This window comes from Ambystoma mexicanum, chromosome 7q (assembly GCF_040938575.1).
Source record: "Ambystoma mexicanum isolate Mex_15411 chromosome 7q, UKY_AmexF1_1, whole genome shotgun sequence".
Lineage (NCBI taxonomy): Eukaryota > Metazoa > Chordata > Amphibia > Caudata > Ambystomatidae > Ambystoma > Ambystoma mexicanum.
This window is the reverse complement of record NC_090941.1, coordinates 723,657,490-723,678,927: the sequence shown is the minus strand read 5'-3', so window position 1 is coordinate 723,678,927 and position 21,438 is coordinate 723,657,490. Positions and strand designations below refer to the sequence as shown.

General features: G+C 43.0%; 1 protein-coding gene across 7 annotated transcripts in view; it reads left to right on the top strand.

Moving 5' to 3' along the window:
- Window positions 1–21,438, top strand: part of PARP4 (poly(ADP-ribose) polymerase family member 4) — a 2,748,946-nt gene that overhangs the window by 372,262 nt on the left and 2,355,246 nt on the right. For all 7 annotated transcript variants that reach the window (XM_069639202.1, XM_069639198.1, XM_069639200.1 and 4 more), the window contains exon 7: window positions 12,785–12,934. In XM_069639202.1, the coding sequence (XP_069495303.1) occupies window positions 12,785–12,934 (150 nt within the window). The remainder of the gene's footprint in view (window positions 1–12,784; window positions 12,935–21,438) is intronic.

Below are 21,438 nucleotides of genomic sequence, written 5' to 3'. Positions count from 1 at the left end.
TGGAACTTGTTTACAAGTGGTCAATGAATACTGCTATCTAGGTTTAAACACCAACAATCATAACTCTGCTTTTCCTTATTCTGTAGAGCTAAGGAAGACAGTTCAGACAGCTGCTGCTCAAGCTCACATCATCCATACGAAATATGGCAGATATTTCACTGTACTGCCACTTAAATTCTATAATCCGAATGTAGGGTTATTTTGGAAACTAGTTCTATCCTTGCCAAAGAGTCAACCAATGTGCCTAGTGAGGCACGAATTGGGCCTGCTCTCACTGAACATATCTTATGTTTGGAAAGTGTGCTCCTTATATAGGAAAAGTTTATTAGCCTCAAATCCCGTCTCCCTACTACATGCCTTATACATTTATGTGAGCACATCCGAAGACCACTTTATAGAAACCTGGAGACAGCAGGTAATCGATGTCATGGCAGCGGCTGATATTTCAACTGAGCTCTTACTGACTAATCCAACACGAGATAAACAAATACTATGGCGATCTGACTGGATCCTTGTGTGACAACTTTGTATGACTCAACAACAATTTAAACTTGAACAATTAAATCTAAAAACGTTCACACCCCAGAATCTTATCTAGTGAAGTTCCCATGCACACTCTACAGGAATTTATTTTGATTGAACTTGTGGCTAACGAAGGATGTTCGAAGGATGTTCTAGCTAATCGAAGAATTATTTCCAAGTTTGATAACGTATGTAGATTTTGCCAGGATCCTGAGAAACATTTGCTTACATTGTGTCCGCTGTTATTAGAGAAAAGAATGTTTTATTTGCAACCATTTTTTCAAGCCTACTTAATCCTCACATGTGAATCTTTGTGGTGCAGAATCTTCAACACTCAACATACATGTGTCAGAATTGCAACCATGACATTTTTATTGTCTTTAGACTTCGGCTGAGTTAGTTCAACTCATTCTACTTGCATCTTCTCTATCTTTCTTCTATTGAATTGTAAAATGTAATGATCATAGCGAGTTTGAACAAATGGTATATGTCAATTCTACCAACAAACCATGTCCCAAGTTGCACTCGATTTTACTTCCAATGTTAAACTGTTTTTAATTTTCTAATGAATTATGAAATATCTATTTTACACTCTCATGATGTTCCATGCTTTTACATACAAAATCTCATGTGATGATGAATTTTATATTTTTTAATGACAATCTGAATTCTGTTCTGTGTATATTGAAAGGTTGATTTTCTTCTTCAACCATAACAATACCAAATAAAAAAAGAATGGGAAGCCCCTTACCTTAACATATTTTAAAGAGGCTACTGGTAGAGATGAGGGAGCACTTCAGATACTCCCAGCTATGATTCTGGGTTTCACACAAGACTGTATTCACAGCTGGCATTAGAGCAGCAAGGAGCTGGGCGATGTCATTGAAGGAGGAAATTATTAATAGAAAAATCTCCCAATTGTATAAGATCTCTCATGTATAAGATCTCTCAGAAGATAACCGATCATACAGGGCTGACCGTGAGCAAAAAAATGGGGATTACGATTACAGGGGAATCTTGGGAGTGCATATGGGAGAGTACACATACATCCTCTGTTTAAGGCCATAAAGGAATGCTCGTATACATTTTGTTATTGCTGTTTTTTAACTCATTTGAGAATTCATCCCAACTCATCACCTCAGTGCTGGAGTAACTGTGGAACGATAGGAAACATGTAGCAAATGTGGTGGGATTGTTCAAAATGTATCTTTTGGAAAGCGATGTAAGCCACATTAAAAAATGTTGGGCTTTCTGTTACCCCTGGGACTAGAAGTGGTAATTCTGGGAATATTGGCAGAAGGGAGCTATGCAAAAAGGCACTACTGCCGTGCTGATCATCACTTGTTAAATGCTGCTCGCCTAATGCTAGTGCGGTTTTTGAAATCGTCAGCAGGACCCATTGCACACTGGTGGCTGAAGATATGGGGAGCAATGGCTATGGTGAAAACAAGAGTTAGCTGCAGGCGACTTCCAAACATTTTGGAAGGTATGCTTCCCATTTCAAGAATGCGTGACGAACTGAGAACAATGGTTCCATAGATCATTGCTGTTTGCCAATCTTAATATAGAGGTGGGCATTGGCAGTGTTGATGGATTTAGCCTGGTCGGGCCTGTGGGGCAGGAAGAGTGGTGGGGAAGTTTTGTTCATTGCAGGCGGATAGATGAGCGGCAGCATTTTGTGTTCCCACTATATTTTGCTTCATCAGCTGCCCTATTCAATTTTACTTTGGACATATTCACATTTCAGAGAATATACGTTAGTGATTGTTTGGTATTCTTTGTTTTCTCTAATCAACGAAAATAAGAAAAAGCTTGAATACATTTTCAAGGGACAGTGAGTAACATTGCTTTGATCAGTGGCAGGCAGATCCAAAAGGAAGAGGAAAACGGACTGACTATGTACGATCCTTAAAGAAGCTAAATCAGCAAAGCCAACTTCCCGCAACTATTCAGGGATCTGCAGAATGACCTGGAGCGCTGGCATAAACAAGAGGTATCATGGTTAGGAAGAATCGCGACCCTGAAAATAATCTTGGGACCATATTCGATCTACAAAAGCCTCGCCCTTCCAGTCACTATCCCCGAGAAAGAGCTACTAAAACTAGAAAAATGGCTGCTAAAATGCGTATGTGGCAGGAAAAAAACCACAAATAGCCAAGAGATTTATGCCTAGGGGTACAGCAGGGGAGGCCTGGTGGGTGCCGGATGTCTCCAGGTACTTTCTCGCAGCACAACTCTCACAAGCCTTCGCCTGGCAGGCAACCACCAACCAACCCAGATGGAAGCAAATAGAAGAGGTGTGGAGTCCATTTCTGCTAGAATCCCTCTCACACATCGCAATACCGCGGGGGGCCCGGGCTGTAGCCCATTAACATCTACCAAAAACACAGTCAATTGCTGGAGCTGGGCGGCATGCAGATGGTGGTTCAGGGGCTCTCTGGGGCCCCTGACCCCAGTATGGGACAACCCTGACTTCACCCCTGGGACGGAGCCTGCGGGTTTCAGTAGATGGCGGGAGGGGGGCATAAGCTAAATAACTGATTTCTTTAACAATGGGCCCCATTAACATTCGAGGAATGCAAGGATAAATTTTAGCTCCCAGAAACTGAAAGATTTCGATATGCGCAACTAATGCACTGGATGACACAAATCGAGATAAAAACACATGGAGGCAGGGACTTCACTGTGCTTCAGAGTACCCTAACATAAGCAGCCCCAAGAGGGAACATCTCACTCCTTTATAGACTCCTAGATAATGCCGTTGTTACCAAGAAGGAGCACTATGTGCTTAGTTGGGAAAGGGACGTGGGACGTGAACTAGGGCTCGAAGACTGGGGTCGCATCTGGGCCCGCATGAATAAGAGCTCAAAATGTATTACAAATAAGGAGAGGGCATTGAAGGTGTGTTACAGATGGTATATCGCCCCAGAAACGCTAAACAAAAGCAACCCAACATTATCACCACAATGTTGGAGGGGCTGTCAAACAACGGACACACTATTCCATCTCTTATGGTCATGTTCGTAGTCAGCCTGATTCTGGAGTGAGGTCCTAGAGCAGATCCGACTAACCACAGGACTGACAATACCATGGGATCTGGGAATCATACTATTGGGGACATGGCTGAAGGGGCATTCCCACTGACGTGGCACCTGGCGGACCTAATCGCACACCTGCTCACTGCAGCCAAGATTACCATAGCCCAACTTTGGAAACAACCTGAGGGTCCAGTGCTCGCGATGTGGTGGACGAAATGCTGGGACACAGCAGTGGTGGAAAAAATAAGTCACCCGTGCAGGAAATATGGGGAAATTCTACAGCACATGGTCCCCCTTTCTGAACTATGCTGAACAATTCATGAGAATGGCCTGCCAGCCACCCGCACTTCGGTGGTGCACAACATCTTGGCTCACCCATCCCTGGACTCACCAACGGGCCACTACTCTGCTGTCACACCAAACCCTTAACTAGTCACTACAACCTGTCAACAGCAGCTCATCACCCCTAATTGTCATCGAAAGCTCATGAACTATCCCTCTGGGTACAACGCTGTCCCCCCTAAGTGGTTCTGTCCTAATGCATGTGGTTACGATCCCCTGCAACTTGTCACCTCTTGTTTTGTTTTATTCTGCTGTATTTGCTTGTGTTCTAGTTCAGTACATGGCACATTCTAGCCGCAAGGAAGGTATATGGGCTGTAGTATGGATCCAGGACCAATATCAGTAGTCATATGAAAAAGGTGTTCCAGCACAGACACAGAATACAAATTAACAGCCACATGAAATGTTCAAGTGCTCAAGCATGGATACAGGATGTAGATTGGAAGCAAGCTGGGAGGTACACATACTATTGAATATATGGGATACAGATTACAACTTGCCAGTAATGTACTCATAGCAGAACCTAGTCCGAGAAAAGAAATGTGCCATGGTTTTCAAATGTTGCCATAATTGAGCAGAGAAACACATTTTGGTGCGCAGTATATTAATGTTCAACGCTGTTATATATGAAGAAACACAGTAATTAATGAAACCATAAGTGAGGCTTTTTTGAAGAGCGAACCCTGAGAACGAAAATACTCTTAGGAATTGGAAATTTTAACATGCGAGTTAAGCTGGGAATTGAGCCCAATCTGTAATGTCCGCAGACCACATTGTTCCCCACTTCTTGTCATACTTTAAGGAGTAATTATTTGTGAATGTTTGACTTTCCTCAACTAAAGTAATACCCTGTTTTTCAGACATGAATTGGAAAGTATGCAAATCACATAATAAACCATTGTGGCAATATTGCTTTTGAAAACATCCTTATAGAAACATATGCAAAAGGATTGTAGCTTTATTTTCTCTTTCATAAACCTAAGTCCATATGCACTAGAATACACTTTTTTATTGATTCAGCTGATTAATCAACTTTACAATTTTACATTTAAAATTAATCTTATAAAATTCTTAAAAAGTCCAAGATATTACACCGTACGAAATGTCATCGTTAAAATCTTCCTAAATATTTCCTAATACAAAACTAAAACTAATCCTATATTTTTTAATAAAACATATTATTATCATACTTTTTTACATACTAATTTCATAGGCATTTATTGATCATACTTCTCCTAAATGTATTAGGTTAAATTCAATGCATGTAAAAAATTCAAAGCAGCAATTTGTAGTATCAACTGTTGACCTGAGCATATATTTTTCCATAGTTCATCTGTCGTCAATGTGCCATATTTTACAGCTAACTTCTTGAAGTGCAAGGTGCGTAGATCACCATTGGGCAATTAATCAATAAGGGCTGTAACGTCTCTTTAGTCTGTGCAGTCATACAGAATCGACGCACATTCGCACAGTTTTGAATGATCCCACGTCTGTTCTGGATAACTCTTGTGGGCCATAGATTGAACCTAAGCCTCATGAATTCACTTCTGTGTGAAAGAGAAGGTGATTTAAGGATACATTGTTCAACCAAGCCCTGTTTCTTGTCATGAAATGGATTGTTCGTAAAATCTATACACTTATCAAAGGTAAGAATCCAATCATATTCAAATCATTTATTTTAGGCTCTACAAGGATTTTCCAAAAGGGTTTGCACAGATATTTCTGCGTCCGACAAGGGCCGGATTACTATGTCATTCCATTGCTGCACAAACATGTGTCTTGACGTAAGCATATACTTAGATAAAATACCCAACAACATGGTTGAATTTGCTGCTATTAGACATTTCCTAAATAGCGATATTAATTGCCATAAGTATCCGGTATTTAAGGAAATCAACCCACATTAATTCTGCACCCACACTGCTGGTACACAGTTGGGTAAATTAAAAATGCACCTCCGATATCGCGCCTCAGATTTTAGCAACATCGATTCTCTAAAAATGTTCTTTGTCTCGGCCCCATATAACAGTATTGGAGTTGTTTTTTGAGTAAAAAATGAGATTGCGGGACTAAGGATAAATTTTCCATATTTTGCCGTATGGTGACAGATTGTGAGATCCCTGTTTCCAGTTTCACTTCTAAATTTGCATAGTATTCTTTATTAGATTTGGTATTACTAATCACTACGCCTAAGTATGTATACTGTTGTACAATTTCCAGAGGCACGTTCTGTAAAAACAATGTCTTACTGTATTTTTTTCGTCCATTGTTGCTACATATCATCACTTTTGTTTTGTTCAGATTAATTGTCAGAAGATTGCAATTGACATATTTTGGCAGTGCATCTAAAAGACGTTGCAGACCTTGTGGTGTTTTTGACATCAAAACAAGGTCATCTGCATAAAAAAGGGCCGGAATTTGCTGACCGTTTATTTTCGATGCATCATTGTCAATATCTTCGAAATCCTCTGACATATCTGAAATAAAAAAGTTGAAAAGGGCAGAGGCAAGATTACATCCTTGACTCAATCCACGAAAAGTTGGAATTTCTGTAGTCAAGTCCCCTTGAAGGGAAATTCTTATTCTAATTTCAGTTTTCGTGTGTAAGGTTTCGATCAAGTCACTTAGATTCGATGGGCAATTAGCTCTTTCCAACTTTCAAAATAAAATCTCTCTCGAGACAGAATCGAAAGCGGCTTGAAAGTCCACAAAAGCCATAGAGAGAGGTAAACTAGAATTACAGTGATGTTGTTGTATGACAGCAATGGTATACAAATTAATAGACGTGCCCAATCCCGGAACAAATCCTGTCTGAAAACAGTTGCGTTGTTGATTTTGAGCTGTTCATTGGTTAAGCTTTATCAGCATAAATCTAGAACAGATCTTCCCTGGAGCATCAAAAAGGCCGATCGGTCAATAATTAGTGGTACCTGACCGATCATCCTTCTTGAATTTTGGTACAATTACTAATCGATGCCAGGACTCTGGGATAATTCCCGAGGTAAGTATTGACTGGAATATATTGTAAAGAATTCTTGCCCAACCCTGAAGGTTATCTTTGAACCTTTTTTTATTGAGGCCATCAGGACCAGGAGCCCGAGAGTTACTTGATTTAATTATAAAGTCAAGCACATCTTCTTCGTCAATCCTCAGGTGATAACAAGAATCAAGAGCCTTGGTTTGTTTAATCGTACTAACAATTGGACGTGCGTATAGATTAGTGAAGTGATGAATCCACTTTTCATTACTGACACCATTTATTTGAACAGTGAGTTGGGTATTTTGTGTCGCTAAATTTAGCAGTCCCTATATCTGTGCCAAATATTTTCCATAGAAGGGTCTTAACATTGCTTCACCATCAGATTGGTAAAGTTGTATTTTTTTTAGAACGGCGCCAATTATTAAATTGGCACTTTAAAACTCTTAATAGACCAGATCGTTCATGGCTAGATTTTAACAGAACTAACTTCCTTTGTTTTCTCAATTCTCTTTTTCGATCTCGAATATCTGGGTCGAAAGTGTGTTTTTTTAAAATAATTGTATCCCATCTTATACCTCGAGTGGACTTTAAATATCTGCAGGGCATTTACATATTTATCGCCCAACCACATTGAATGTCCAGGCTCTTGTAATTGACCCGCAATGATGTTCTCATTAAGATGGTTTAATGTTTCCATATTCCATTTAAATCGAGTGCTAGCATTCTTTACCAATGTATTGTTTAGGTGCATGGTTCAAATGTAACGAGAATTGGAATGAAAGTAGATTATGATCGCTATTAACCTGTTCACATACCTTAAATTTCTCAATCTTGGTGAATGAGCCAGAGTCAACATAAACATAGTCTTTAATGGCGCTTCTTGTCCCTCAAGGCCATGTAGCGACTGCAGGCACATCACCAGTAATTGATCCATTGAGCATATGTAATTGGTGCGCTTTCATTAGAGATTGCCATCTATTCAATGCTGCACAGTTCTTATTGTGGGTGCTATTTAAACATTGTACATTCAAATCCCCTGCTATAATAATATTCATGATATCAGGGGAATTATATACAACACTCAGGAGTTCTTCGAGATCTTTAAAACATGTATTGTCAACCAAGGCTATGGGATTTCTGTACATATTCATTAAAGCAACCATTGCGCCAGAAAAGGTGATCTTAACCAGTTGTAAATGATTATTTGGCGAGACCCATGCTTGTAAATCTAACCCTATATTATTTTTGATGGCAATCATGAGGCCTGACGTTGGTTAGCCTATTTCTTTTTTAAGAGCTGGAATCAAATTCATTTCATGATTGTTCCATAAGGGCTGATCAATTAGCCAGGTTTCCCGAAATATCAATAGGTCGAATGAGTCAATCATATTAGCACTTTCATTAGTCAAATGAGCATGCCCACGAGTATTCTAGCAAGCAACACGTAGCAATTTAACAATGTTATTTCCCACTAGCTATCATTTTGCAATCGAACTCCATTGATCTGTTGGAGCTCTAGATTTATTTAATTAATTTGTAGTTGCATGCTGTACTTAGTTAATAAATCTACGGTATTGCAGTCTATCCAACACCTCATTATAGCTTTTGTTATTATCAGAAGGATTGAATATTGTGGGGTCCTGGGCTACAATGAAACCTAGTTGGAATCATTAAATAGCTCATTGGGTTTTACTACAGTATTTCAAAGCTGTACATACTTCCAACAAAAAGTGTGGTAAGGCCACCTACTCAGAGTAATTGTTTGCCACAGACTTGCAGGTTCTTGTTCATGAGAAGACAATTTGAAGTTGAGGAAAAGTACTGTTTTGTGTCAAATAAGCAGACCAGAACATAAGCTTGCCCAGGGGTTGGCCATTTAGTCACTCTCTTGTCTATGTTCCCTTCAAATCAAATGGCCTACATAAAATGAAAGATAAGGCAATGGGTTAAGCAATGGCAGCATAATGTGAAAAGGCAACCCTTCCAGGAGGCAACTCAGTACCATAGAGTAAGGTAAGATGATTTGTTCAGGATCACAGTATGCTGCGGTGGCTAAGCTGGGAGACAAGCATCATCAATTTTGTTCCACAACTTCAAATTTGAATACCTGTTCGCCTTTCCACACTAATACTTTATGCTCTTTACAGCTCTCATTGCAGCGGCTACCTCTAAACCTGCACCATACTTGTGCTATGTTAGATGTTATAACTGTCATTCTATCGGGCTGGTACATTGTTTTGCAACAGCGGCTGTGTTATTTCACCAACGTTTATATACTCCAGTTCATCAAACTCCGAGTGTGGAAAGCTTGGTTCTGCCTTGTTGGGATTTGAAACTGTGCCCTGGCATATGAACAGATCACTGAAACAAGTGCTTATCCCACTGATATTTCCTGAACCAGTGTGGCACTGAAACGTCTCGATATTAATTTCAACTTTGGTTACTGCATGTTATCAATAGAGGAACCATAGAAAGTGCAACATCAGTTATGCTATAGTGAACACAGTGTATGCACTACAGTGTACACAGAGCACATTAAAGGATTAATTAATCAGATCGCTTTTCAGTTCTCAACAGACAGCAGGATCGGAGCCTCCACAGCACACTGGATATTTTCATGGCATGAGTGATTTATGTTTTGAAAAAAAAATATGCACAGTCTTCCTTCCAAAAGTCAGCCAATTGGGGGCACAGGGAACTTGCCAATTTTTCCCTCTGATAAAGGTTCCATGTAAAAATGCCCCCAACAAAAAGACAGTCATAACAAAAAGTCACCAGGAAAAGGCTGTGGTGAAAGGTAGTTTCATATAGTATTGTCCCCTGCATCCCCTGTAATGGAAGCGGGGGACACCCGCGCAATCCCTGCTCCCCTTGAACATATCGAACAAAACAAAACTAAACAGCCTTTTCCCGGCAACCTTTTGTAATGACTGTTTTTCTTGAAGATATTTTAACTGGATATGCTGATAAAAGCGTCTCTGTGCCCTCTATTTTTCCACTGATCTAATTGACCCACTTGTCCCTTACTGTTCAATTTCCCACATGTCCATTTTCTGACCTCTGGTCACATTGGCCAGGGAGTGGACATTATGAATACTCAGGCTGTCGTTTTCGCTAGTTCAATTTCTCACTTGAGCTTGGTTTAGTCAGAGGTCAGTTTTCTATATTATCCAAGATAGACTGTTAGATGTTTACGTTTCCCAGGGGTCTGCATACAATGATGTATGACCTTCATGCGTTTTATGTGGTTGGACTGAGGCACTTTCCTACACCAGTTACTATCGATACCCACATCTTTTGTCTTCTATTTATTAAGAGAAACAATGGGCCTCATTTCGAGATTGAAGGTAGTCATGGTGCTATTTGCGCCATGACTGCCTCCAATAACGGGTCCGGCACTGGTATGGTTCAATGGGGACTTACCGGTGTAGTTCGACCTTTGCAGCACCGGTAAGTCCCCATTGAAAAAGCCATTCCCCATTCCCATTAGAGCTCCCATAGGGCTCAATGGGAATGGGGAAGGCGCTAATAACGGTACCGCAAATTGCGGTACCATTATTAGCTCTAAAGTCCCTTAACGGATCCCGTCCATAACGCCTGGTCAGACCAGGCGTTAAAGGAGGGACCCGCTAAGGGATCTCGTAGTAGGGCGGTAAGGGATTACCGGCACCGGTCTCCTTACCCGTGCCAGGTATCCCTTACCGCCCTACTCGGAATGAGGGCAAATGTGTTTGTAACAGACGCCCAAGAAACATACAGTAGACACGGCTGTCCTGAGACCAGGCGCCTGACAAAGCAATGTGAATAAAACATGATCAAGCAGTAGTAGCGAGGGAACCAGAGGTATATAGACCAGCCACTTAGCAGACAATCGATTTGGACATTTTTACTGTAGATGGAGGTAGTTTCATTGGGGACAACGGGACAGAGCTATTAAGGGGGCAGAGGGGAATGGAACATCCACTAGAAGGAGAAAGTGACCTCTAAGTGTACATTTAGAGGTATGGTTGTTGGTGGGGTTTTTGATTTCATGGGGTACGGAATTCCAGTAAATTGGGGCAAGTATAGAGAAGGAACAGAAATGAGTGATAGCACAGAGTGGATAAGAAAAAGTAAGTTTGAAAGCGTGCGAGAGCAAAGGGTGTGAGTAGGGGATTAGTGGAAAAATAAGGGATAACAGGTTTAGAGGGGATAAACTGTGAGCATGGAGACACTCTGGAGAGGTAGGAAAGGAGTGAGAATAGTGAGTGTGGCTGGTAAAATTGAAGATTTCATTGAAGAGTGAGAGTACAAAAGCAGGCCAGTTTTAGGCTGGATCAGTACTCATGGGAACTGAGTGCAAGAGTTCACATGAGAGATTTGGTTGGGTGATAGGTGAGGAATCTTATGGTGTATGCACCTTTTTTACACTGTCCTGTGTATCACTGGTTTTCACTTTAAAGAAATCTGTCTTGGGATTCAGAGCTCGGTAATATTCGAACACTCCACTAGGATCACGGTGAGGTGTTGTAGAATGGTTAGAATAAAAGAAAAGCACGTAATATACCAGTAGCTTCCTGAGAGCACATTATGTAAATGTTAGACTAAATGTGTTTGTTTGTGGCGTAGCGTTGTTCCTTATACAATTCCACACCGTTTCACCAATCTGCACCAACTTTTACATTGTGGCCTGCCAGGGCCCTCCACACTTTACCAGCTACATGACATTTGGACACACCACCCCTTTCCCTAGATTTCAGTACCTCCACACATGAGATGTTTCACCTGAAATCGGCGAAACATCAATGTGGTCGTAGAAGAACCAGTCCCGACACGAGGAACAAAACCTGAGGTCCAGACCCTAGGATGCATGGTTTCCAAGGTATTTGCATTGCAATGCACCGCAACGAACTGCACCACGCCAGGGTGAGGTGACAGGTGGGGGAGAACACAGAAGATCCCAGTATGTAGCAACACATCAACTCTCACCTCCCCCCAAAGTCTGCTCTGGGATATGCCAGCCACACGCACCCATTCTCAGTGCAGTTTACTTCAGTGTGCAAAACACATGAAGCGATAAGATAATCAAAACAGCGACCTACAGGATCAGTGTTATCATGTCTGTCTGATCCCGGTGGAGAACAGGTACTTCTGCTAGTAATGAATACAAGCAGACAGATTGACTTGGTGTACTGTTGGTGAGGAAGTATATCTCGAGGGCAATGAGATGTCTTGGAAGCAAGACAACGCAGCGCAACACAGGTTCTAATCCTGATCCCGTGCTTAGAAACCATTCGCTAGTATTAAGCAAGTTATAAAATAACAATTCTAATGAGTTATAATTATAGTTAAAGAATAGCTGAGATGGGGAAGTTAGTTCAGGGGAAAGATTGTGGACAACCAGCTCCTGAAAATGGGAGGATCAGAGTGATGAAAAAATCTAGAGACGCATGGTTCTTATGGACACTCATAATCACAGCCATGAAATGAATGCCCATTAGATTATCGCTAGAACCTCACCTCTGGCAAAGGGTGCATGGATTTTTGAAGTCCTAGCATATTTGAGCGACTTGCAACCAATGTGTCTGTTTAGTGTTCTGTAGGATAAGTGCATTGTAGTGTTGTGCCAGCCTCATTGTGCTGCTGTCGAGACCATGTGAAGATGGTGAGATTCAGTCCATTCGCTGCGGTGGGGCTAAGGATTCTGCAACACCATTATAGATATTTTTGACCCAGATACTTTGTTTGATTCAGCAAGAAAAATTCGAAATAGTTATACAATTGCTGTACTCTGTTATCCATATACATTTATGAAAAACATATCTTGCATCCCCTGGTCTTATTTTCTGTGCTTGATTAAATTAATATTTGATATTCCACATACACTTAATTGAATACCAAATATTTTATTTTTGATATACAGAGCAAACTGAATTACCTACAGTTTGAAACTTCGGAAGAAGCATGTGAAAGATATCACATCTGTGTTGAAGATTTAAGGAAGAAAGGCTTCAAATTAAGAGATGACATTCCACGAGAAGCTGTTCACTTGACTTCGGAAAAGCTGCAGGAGGTTGGCATTGTCTCCAGCACTACATGATTCTCTCCTAACGGTTCCAAATTGTTATATTTTGTGTTCAAAAGGGCTGCTGCATATGTATGAGTGTAGGATATGCATGTACTTGCTAAGTGTACTCGGTTGAATCTCAATAGATTAGCGTATGTATATTTGATTGTAGGGATATTCAGTGTCAGTGCTGCTACACTTTTTATAGAGAGATTAATGGTGACCCAATGAAAATCACCCATTGGGCAGATCAACCAATGTGATCGGGTGGCTAACTATCGGCCGATCTCCATCACTCCTTTCCTGGGCAAACTCTTGGAAAATCTGGCCATCTTCCAGCTTAATCTACATACTGAATCTGCTGATTGCCTCCATGAACACCAGTCTGGCTTCAGAGCTGCCAGAAGCACTGAAGCTGCTCTCCTGAACACCCGTGAAGACTTGCTCTCAAATCCTGACTCTGATCTCCCTTCTGTCTTCATTCTCCTCAATCTATCCTCTGCTTTTGACACAGTGGCCTGGTTGATCTCCTTTCTCACCGACTGACCCTTTTGATCCAACTGTGGTCTTTCCTGTCTTCTATCTCTCTCTCTACTTGTGGTGTTCGCCAGGGGTCTAACATCTCTGCCTAGCTCAGCAGCCACTACCTGGCACTACTTGCCCACTGCATCGCTACTTTCTGCTCCAATTTTCAATGTTATGCGGATGACACTCTGCTCTTTTTCAGGATCCCCTCAGCCACCTCTGCTTCTTCTCTCATACCTGACTGGCCGCAATTCGTGAATGGTGTTCCGCCAATTATCGCTTTGTTAATGCCAGTAAGACTGAGATCCTCCACATTGGGACACCCACTCCCTTCTTTCCTCTCTTTCTCTGGCCGCCCACTCTGGGCCCTCTGCCTCCTCCTTACTATGAGTCTAAGAACCATGGTGTCATCTTTGACTCTACCCTCTCCTGCACTTATCAGACCGACCCTGTTGGCTGCCTTAAACCTAGCACTTGCAAATTGCTGGCTGCGTTACCACTGTTTGTTGTTTTTATTATTTATTTATTGTTATTTGTTTCTCCTCTGCTTCGCACTTTCCACTTCTCCCTCCTTCCATGCACTTTTCCCCTCCCCCTCTCCCATGCACTTGCACGTTCTCAATGTCACTGGGCCTAGTAAGATCGCTGTTTTGTTCTCCCCTGTTCCCCTCCCTTGCCTTGTCACGCTCTGAAACACTTGTGTACGAGCGCAATAGAAATAAAATATCAATCAATCTCCTCACATCTGTGACGTCTCTAAGAAGTCAAACTATCAGCTGCACTTCCTCAGAGGTATTCTTCCTTTTCTCACTTTCCCCCAGAATCTCACTGCCTCCAGAGCTCTGGTCCTCTCTAGGCTGGACTGTTGCAACAGCCTCTTTCTAATTCTTCCTGCCTCTACTCTTTGACCTTTACAGCTTATCCAGAACAGGACTGCAAGACTTGTCCTTGACCTCAAGCCCAGGGATTGTATCTCTCCAGCTGTGAAATCTCTTCACTGGCTCCCTGTGGCTGCAAGGATCAACTTCAAGACTTTGTGCATCATCCACAAGGCTTTCTGGGGCCTGCGACCACTGTACCTCCAACTTTCTCTTCCAATACATATTCCTTCTCAAGCTCTCGCTCATCCACCACCGACACTCTGAGGGTCAGACGCTTCTCCAAACAGAGACTTTGGGGCAGATCTAGCTCCTTGGATGCGGCATCCCTCTGGAACAGCTTCCCTGCCTCTCTCAAACTTGAGCAGAGCCACCTCTGGTTCCGGAAGCAACTCAAGACCTTTCTTTTTGCTTCCACTTTCTCTCTTCTACTCCCCTGCTGATGCACCCGACTGCTCCGCACACTGGTCACCCGGTCACCCTCTGAACTCGGGCACAGGCTCCTGCATGTCAAGTTGCCCGCGCACTGCCTCTGGGCTCCCCAGCACTTAAGGGTCTATATCTGCAACCCTGCAGTCCCTTCTCTCTGCACTTATGAGCCACTTGCTGGCTGCACTGGTGAGTTAACTGCACTTCCCCTCCCGCTGGCTTTTCTCCCCTTCCCTTTTCCCTTTACTTGCGCAATCTGATTGACACAAGGCTTAGTAAGATCGTTATTTTGTCCTCTGTCCTTGTCTTATCGCGCCTAGAAACACTTGTGTACAGGCGCGTTATAAATGCCACATCATATCATATCTAACCATCAAGGTCCCTGAATTGGAACAACCTCCCACCAGACTTTACAATAGCGCCTAATCACTTGATGTTCTGAGAAGCCCTCTGAAGAGCCTTTGCACAGAGTTACCACTGCTGGGTTTTTTGCCAGTACTGGCCAATTCTTGCAAGGCTAGTAATCTACCCATACTAATGAGGTTGTTAGACCCTCATTGGTTACATTTATTTTGGTATAATGATGTATTCTGCATCACTGTGCAATGATAGTAACTATCAGAACAGCTGTGGGAATACAATCCCTTCTGGGATTATTTTAATATTGCTGACAACTTCAGCTTGCCTCTGCTTCATACTCCTCCTCTTCACAAGCCCCCCCTTATCGCCACCTTCCCTGTTAGCTACCCCACTCCCCATCCCTTCCCCTGGTTTTGCTCTTAGCACTCTGAAGTATCCATTGTTTGCATGCAGCATGAAACCAGGTAAATTAATACATCTCGGCATTCGGTATGTTGCAATAATCTAGGGCAGTTTTGGACTATATATATATATATATATTTCTATATATATATATATCCCTTCATCCCTAAGCAGCATATTCATTAGTGAGGGATCATAGGATTTGTAGTACAAAACATTGGTGGAACCGCAGGTTGCAGAACCCTCATCAGGGGGATGAGCCCAGCACATTAGCTAAAGGGAAGATCCTGGAGTCTTGAAATAACTTCTCTAATTGCAGATTTTGGAGTAATGCGATAAATCTCTCACTTAACTGCATGTAACCAGAATGTCTGTTATAGTGCAGACGTCCAGTGATCTAGAGTCAATTCAGAACAAGTCCCTTTAGAGAATGCTAGGTATTCTATGATCTAGCATGAAACTTTTTTTAAAACCAAGTAGGTGATGTGTGTATCACTTTTTGGTTGGCTCTGTGCATGGTTTGAAGCACCATTCTTTCGATATGCTACTGTTAATTCTTCACCTTCAGGAGCAGATACATTATTGCCCTGCTTTAAGTATTATGATGAATCCTCGGATTTCCCACGCGGCCAGGGAGGTGAGACTGCTACCCGATAGTTCCCCTGGGAGTGGTACTCAGCAGGAGGATCTCATGGGCAGGGATCCCCTCTATGGGATTAGGGATGACTATCAGAGGAGAATGCAGTATAACACCCAGTTCTCTTCATCTAACCGTTCTTTACCCTATCGGTACTGGGACTATGAAGAGCACAACCGACCCAAGGGAGATCAAGGGTAGAAGTACTGAGACTAAAGAATCCAACGTACTCACTAGGAGTCATCAAGATCAGTACTGAGATGAGGAGAATGTGCAGAGGCGTAACGATTTCTTCTATGAACCAAACTGAACTGTCTAGTGGTTGCCAACTTCCTACTGGCCAAGGTAGAAATAGAAGAGGGAAACCAGGAAGAATTGTCAAGCCCTCATTGGAGGAGCAAGGAGCTGGAAAACTTTGTTCGGATGAGAAGGGGCTATGGACCGGTGTGCCTACCAGAGAGAGGGGAAACCTTTGCAAGCCGGCAAAGCACAGAGCGCTGGAAGAAGCTGGAGAGTCCCTTTCTGGTGGAACCAAGGTCAAGCCTTCCCCGGATGAACCACAGTCTTGGGGAAAGCTGTGATGTGTGAGAAGGGGTTGCAGACCAGTTCACCTACCAGAACGACAGGACTGCAGAGCCACTGCAGACCATGTAACCTGCAAGAGACGTCAAGAACGTGAGAAAAGCCCCAAGGACAACCGTGAGAGACCAGTGAGCACCTAGAGGCAGGCTGGAGGAACGGAATAGCTGCTGGGGTTCTAGAGAGATAAGAAAGTAAGGGTCTGGGACCCACGTGACAAACTAAGTGGCAGTAGCTCGGAGGTAGTGCACCAAGTCTGCCCCATTCCCAAAAAAGGAAATGAGGGTTTGGGACCCATTTGTGAAACTGAGGTGCATCCAGAGAGATCTTCCTCGTGGCAGTACCTGGGAGCCTAGTGCAACAGGTCTGCTATATTGCCAAGGAAGGGAAAATAAGGATCTGGGACCCACATCATAAACCGAACTAGGTCCAGAGGCATCTTCTTTGTGGCGGTACCTGCGAGGTGTGTGCACCAGGGCTGCCAGATTCCCAGAGAAGGGAAATCTTGGTCTGGTACCTATACCTGTTTACTTGAAGTTGTGATATGAAGAAGACCTGGCAGGACCAGGGTTTTGCCAGAACCCTACGAGGGAAGTCAAGAGAGGAGGGTTCCTCTTAATATTGGGGAAACTTTAGAAGACCAGGGAAAAGAAGCAAACCCCATAGTGTTGCATTGGAAACCTTGTGCAAGACCAAGAGAGGAGGGACATCCTGTTAACATTGTAGAACACTTAAGAAGATGGGGAAGGGAGTCATTCCCAGTGGTGCTTGTGAGTGTGGTGTGACATTTCTGGCGATATCGTCACTACTTTCCCAGCAAGTCTCCCCTCATGTGGCCCGAGAAAGATAGAAGCTACCCGACACTCACCCTAGGAGTGGCTTTCTGAGGAAGGACCACATGGGGGGAGACTGGCCTCTGGGGAGAGGAGTGAACTTGCTAGAACACACACAATATCCCACTTTTCCATCAGAACATAACATCACCCCCTTGCCCACCATTTATGTATGGCCTACTGTAATATTGAGCTAGAACTTCCAGTCATGACAATAGTAAGAACCATGTCTCTCCCCACGGCCACTTTGACTGACACCATTGAGAGGAGGATGATTAGAACAATGAAGATTACTAGAGCCTAAAAGCAAAGGGCGCTCTATTCATTCTGAGATTCTGACAAGTGGCAGGATATTTAAATGCACTGCACCCGAGACAGAGGAGGATTTGCTACTCTGATGCGGGTCAAGAAACCTGCAAGGAGCAGGCGGTCACGTGGTAGAAAACGGCTTGAGGAGATGCCCCCCAAAGAGGTCCTGCAGGGGGAAGAGTCCTGTGTGAGTGTTTGGACCAAAGGATGAAAAACTCCCCTTCCGGCGCCACAGGAACCCCAGAGCAGGAGAGACACCAGCCGGACGCAAAGACCAGCAACAGGAGGCAACTAGAAGCGCTGAAGCGGCTGAACAAAGCTGGTGAGCCTGTAGGAAGGAACAGGGACACTGAGAATTCTTCACACAGAGTATTGTGCAAGAACTGAAAGAAGTGATATCGGTGAGGCGAACCCACAGAACGGATTTGGGATGCTGAGCCAAACATTAAAGAGTAATAAGAGTGAGAACGGGTCAGGTAGCCAGTTTTTGTGTAAAAGAGAAACCGTAGGAAAAGTAATTTTGACTGGAGAAGGATTGCCAGCCTTGGACCCCCACCTAATTGTGATAAAGAAGGAACATTTGTATATTGGTGAAGAAACCTGGCAGGAGAGTGTACCTGCGAGTCTCGGACTCGCACTCAATTGTGTCGAAGCAAAATCTAAGAGTATAACAGGCTCAAGGGGCAGGGTCTGAAGTTTGCTCTCAAATTTGTGGAAAGTATAACAAAACGGAGAAAAGCCAAAGGAAGGAGCAAACCTTTGGGAGTGTGTGAATATCAAACCAGGGGAAGAGAGGCATTCTCCCTGGACTGGGGGTTGAACTGTGGAGAGCCAAGAGGGAGGAGGCATCCTCTTGCCCGTGTTAAAGCATCCCAGGAGAAGTAATTACCCCTGCGATGTGTATGTGAAACTTTGGAAAGCCACAAGGGGATGTATCCTCTTGGCAGTGATAAGGCAAACCATGGGAAGGGTGACATTCCCTTAGGACTGTTTGTTTTGAGCTTGGAAGAGCCAAAAGGAGGGAGGCATCCTCTTGGCCCTGACAAATCAAACCAGGGGAAGGGAGTCATTCCCCCTGGACAGTGTGTAGAACTTTGTTTTCCTTTGCCCTTTTTGGAACTTTGTGTTGGAACTTTGGAAAAAAACTACAATTGGGCAGTTGAAGGTCTATATCCCTTTGCACTTTATTTTGAGTTTTACAGGCAAGTTTCAGGTTAGGAATTTGGACGCAGGACGGAGAAGGATTTACTTTTGGAGAACTATTTACTTTTGGACATTCTGACACCGACATCCTTTAGTTTCGTTGAGGCAGGAAAACCCCTTGTAGTGATGAGGCAAGATAGGTCATTCTTCAACCCTCTTTTTTTATTTAATAAAAGTCTATAGCAACCGTCGCATATGTCGCTGTGTCATAGTCTTGTTCCTGATTCCTTATAGGAGACATTATCTTGAACTGGGATGGACGACAAGAGTTTGATTTTTGTTTTGCACTTGTTTGGAACCCTGTGGTTTTATTCACCTTGGAACCTACCATTTGAGAACTTTGATTTGCACTTTTTGATGAAAGACTCATATCCTGGTGGAAGGGAAACCAAGCTTAGGAAAGAATTATTCCAGGCACAGGAACTGTGAGCCATCGTCCAGGAGAAGGGCACCATTCTCCTGGACCAAGAAGATTGACATTTTAGTTAGTTTAGTTACAAAGGTATTGGTTGGAAATACGATGTGACACAGGATGAAGGACGTTTTATTTCTTGGACATTATGACAATGTCCTTAGTTTTGTTTGAGTCAGGGAAACCCCTCTTAGTTTTAGGGAGAGAGAGGTTATTTTGACTTTATTTTCATTAAATAAAAGTTGTCACCAAACATGACTTACTGTGCCTGTCTCCTGCTTCTGCACCCTTACAGTAAGTTAAAAATCTAGTCTCCTTAAACCACCAAGAATTCTCCTAGCCTTCCCAAAAAGGGAGCAAAGCAAATGGCAAACAAATACATGTTGGGCTTGGTGAGACAGGCGTTTGAATTTTAAACATTGGCTTGGCTGCCTTATTTTGAGAAAGGCAATGAGATATCTGGACCAAATTGTCCCTCATTAAGAGACAAAGGGCCTCATTACACGGTAGGCGGTAAGGGTTTACCGGTACCGGTATTTTACCGGTACCGGTAAATCCTTACCGCCTTACTAGGAAGTCCCTTTGCGGGCTGGGGTATTTAACGCCTGCTTTTTGCAGGCGTTAAAAACCAACCCGCAAAGGGACCCAGGGAGCTAATTACGGTACCGCAATTTGCGGTGCCGTAATTAGCACCTTCCCCATTCCCATTATGCCCTATGGGGCAAAAATGGGAATGTGGAAGGGCAATGGTGGAAGGGGGAATTACCGCCCCGCCAACCTTGGAATGGGGCGGTAATTCCCCTTTCCACCAAGGCGGTGCTGGTATTTTACCGGCATGAACCATGGCGCTAGTAGCGCCATGGTTCTCCGCCTACCGTGTAATGAGGCCCAAAGTGCTTAATTACAAATTTGGCGTTATTTCGGTGGTACATCTGCCAAAATACCACCAAACGAAATTACTGTTACTGCCACTTGGTCCCATGGATTTACCACAGGATTACAAGTGGTTGGGAGCAGTGTATGTTTGCATTTATGGAATAAGTAAGACTCCATGTAGAATTCAGCAGAATTGCTGTCAGCAGTAATTCTGCCGATTTCGCTGGTTTTTGGCGGTGTGGTGGAGGAATTACCTTCAGGAAAATCCTACACTTTACCACCTAAGTTGCAGTGCAACGGTGCGTTAATTTGACGGTAATGCAGTGGTACTGCATTACCCTGGTTTTTCCCTGCACTGCTTTACTCGTAATGATGCCCAAATTCTGGAAACAATTCCCCATTTCGTGCTTCAATGTTAATCAAAATCTAGTCTGTGACAACCAATGGAAACACACTTTCCTTGTTGTTCCGTTGGGCTTTTGATACATTCAAAGGAGGTTATATACACATGGAGGATTGAGATGTTAATATACAGATGGCAGGCTATCTTTGTGTGCCCTCCTTTATTATCAGAATGTGTTTTCATTGAACACCAGGAAAATTGGTGTTCAATGATATCAAATTGTATTTTGCTGACTGCTACAAAGAACTTCAATTTTCCGGGCTTTAAAAAAGGACCCTCATGTCCTATGTGGTCTGATCCTGCCTGGATTGTCAGCCACCCACACAGCTGCATCTGAATCCTTGATTGATTACAGTTAGGTGCTTGTTCAATCAGCCTTGATTGATTACAGTTAGGTGCGGGTTCAATCAGCCATTATAAGTATTCACTGGTTTCTGACTTGGACATCATTTAACTGCCAAAAGAAAAATATTCCACCCACATACTGTATTTCCTCTCCCTCCAAATGCACATTCCAACAAGCGTTGGCAAAGCCAACCATTTTGGATTTTGTGTAAGCATGGGTACTACCCAACCACAGAGAACAACTGGAAAATGGTTTGAGTACCTGAGCATATGATAAGTGTGCATGACAAATGCCTATGAACAGGCCAAAATGGTTAAC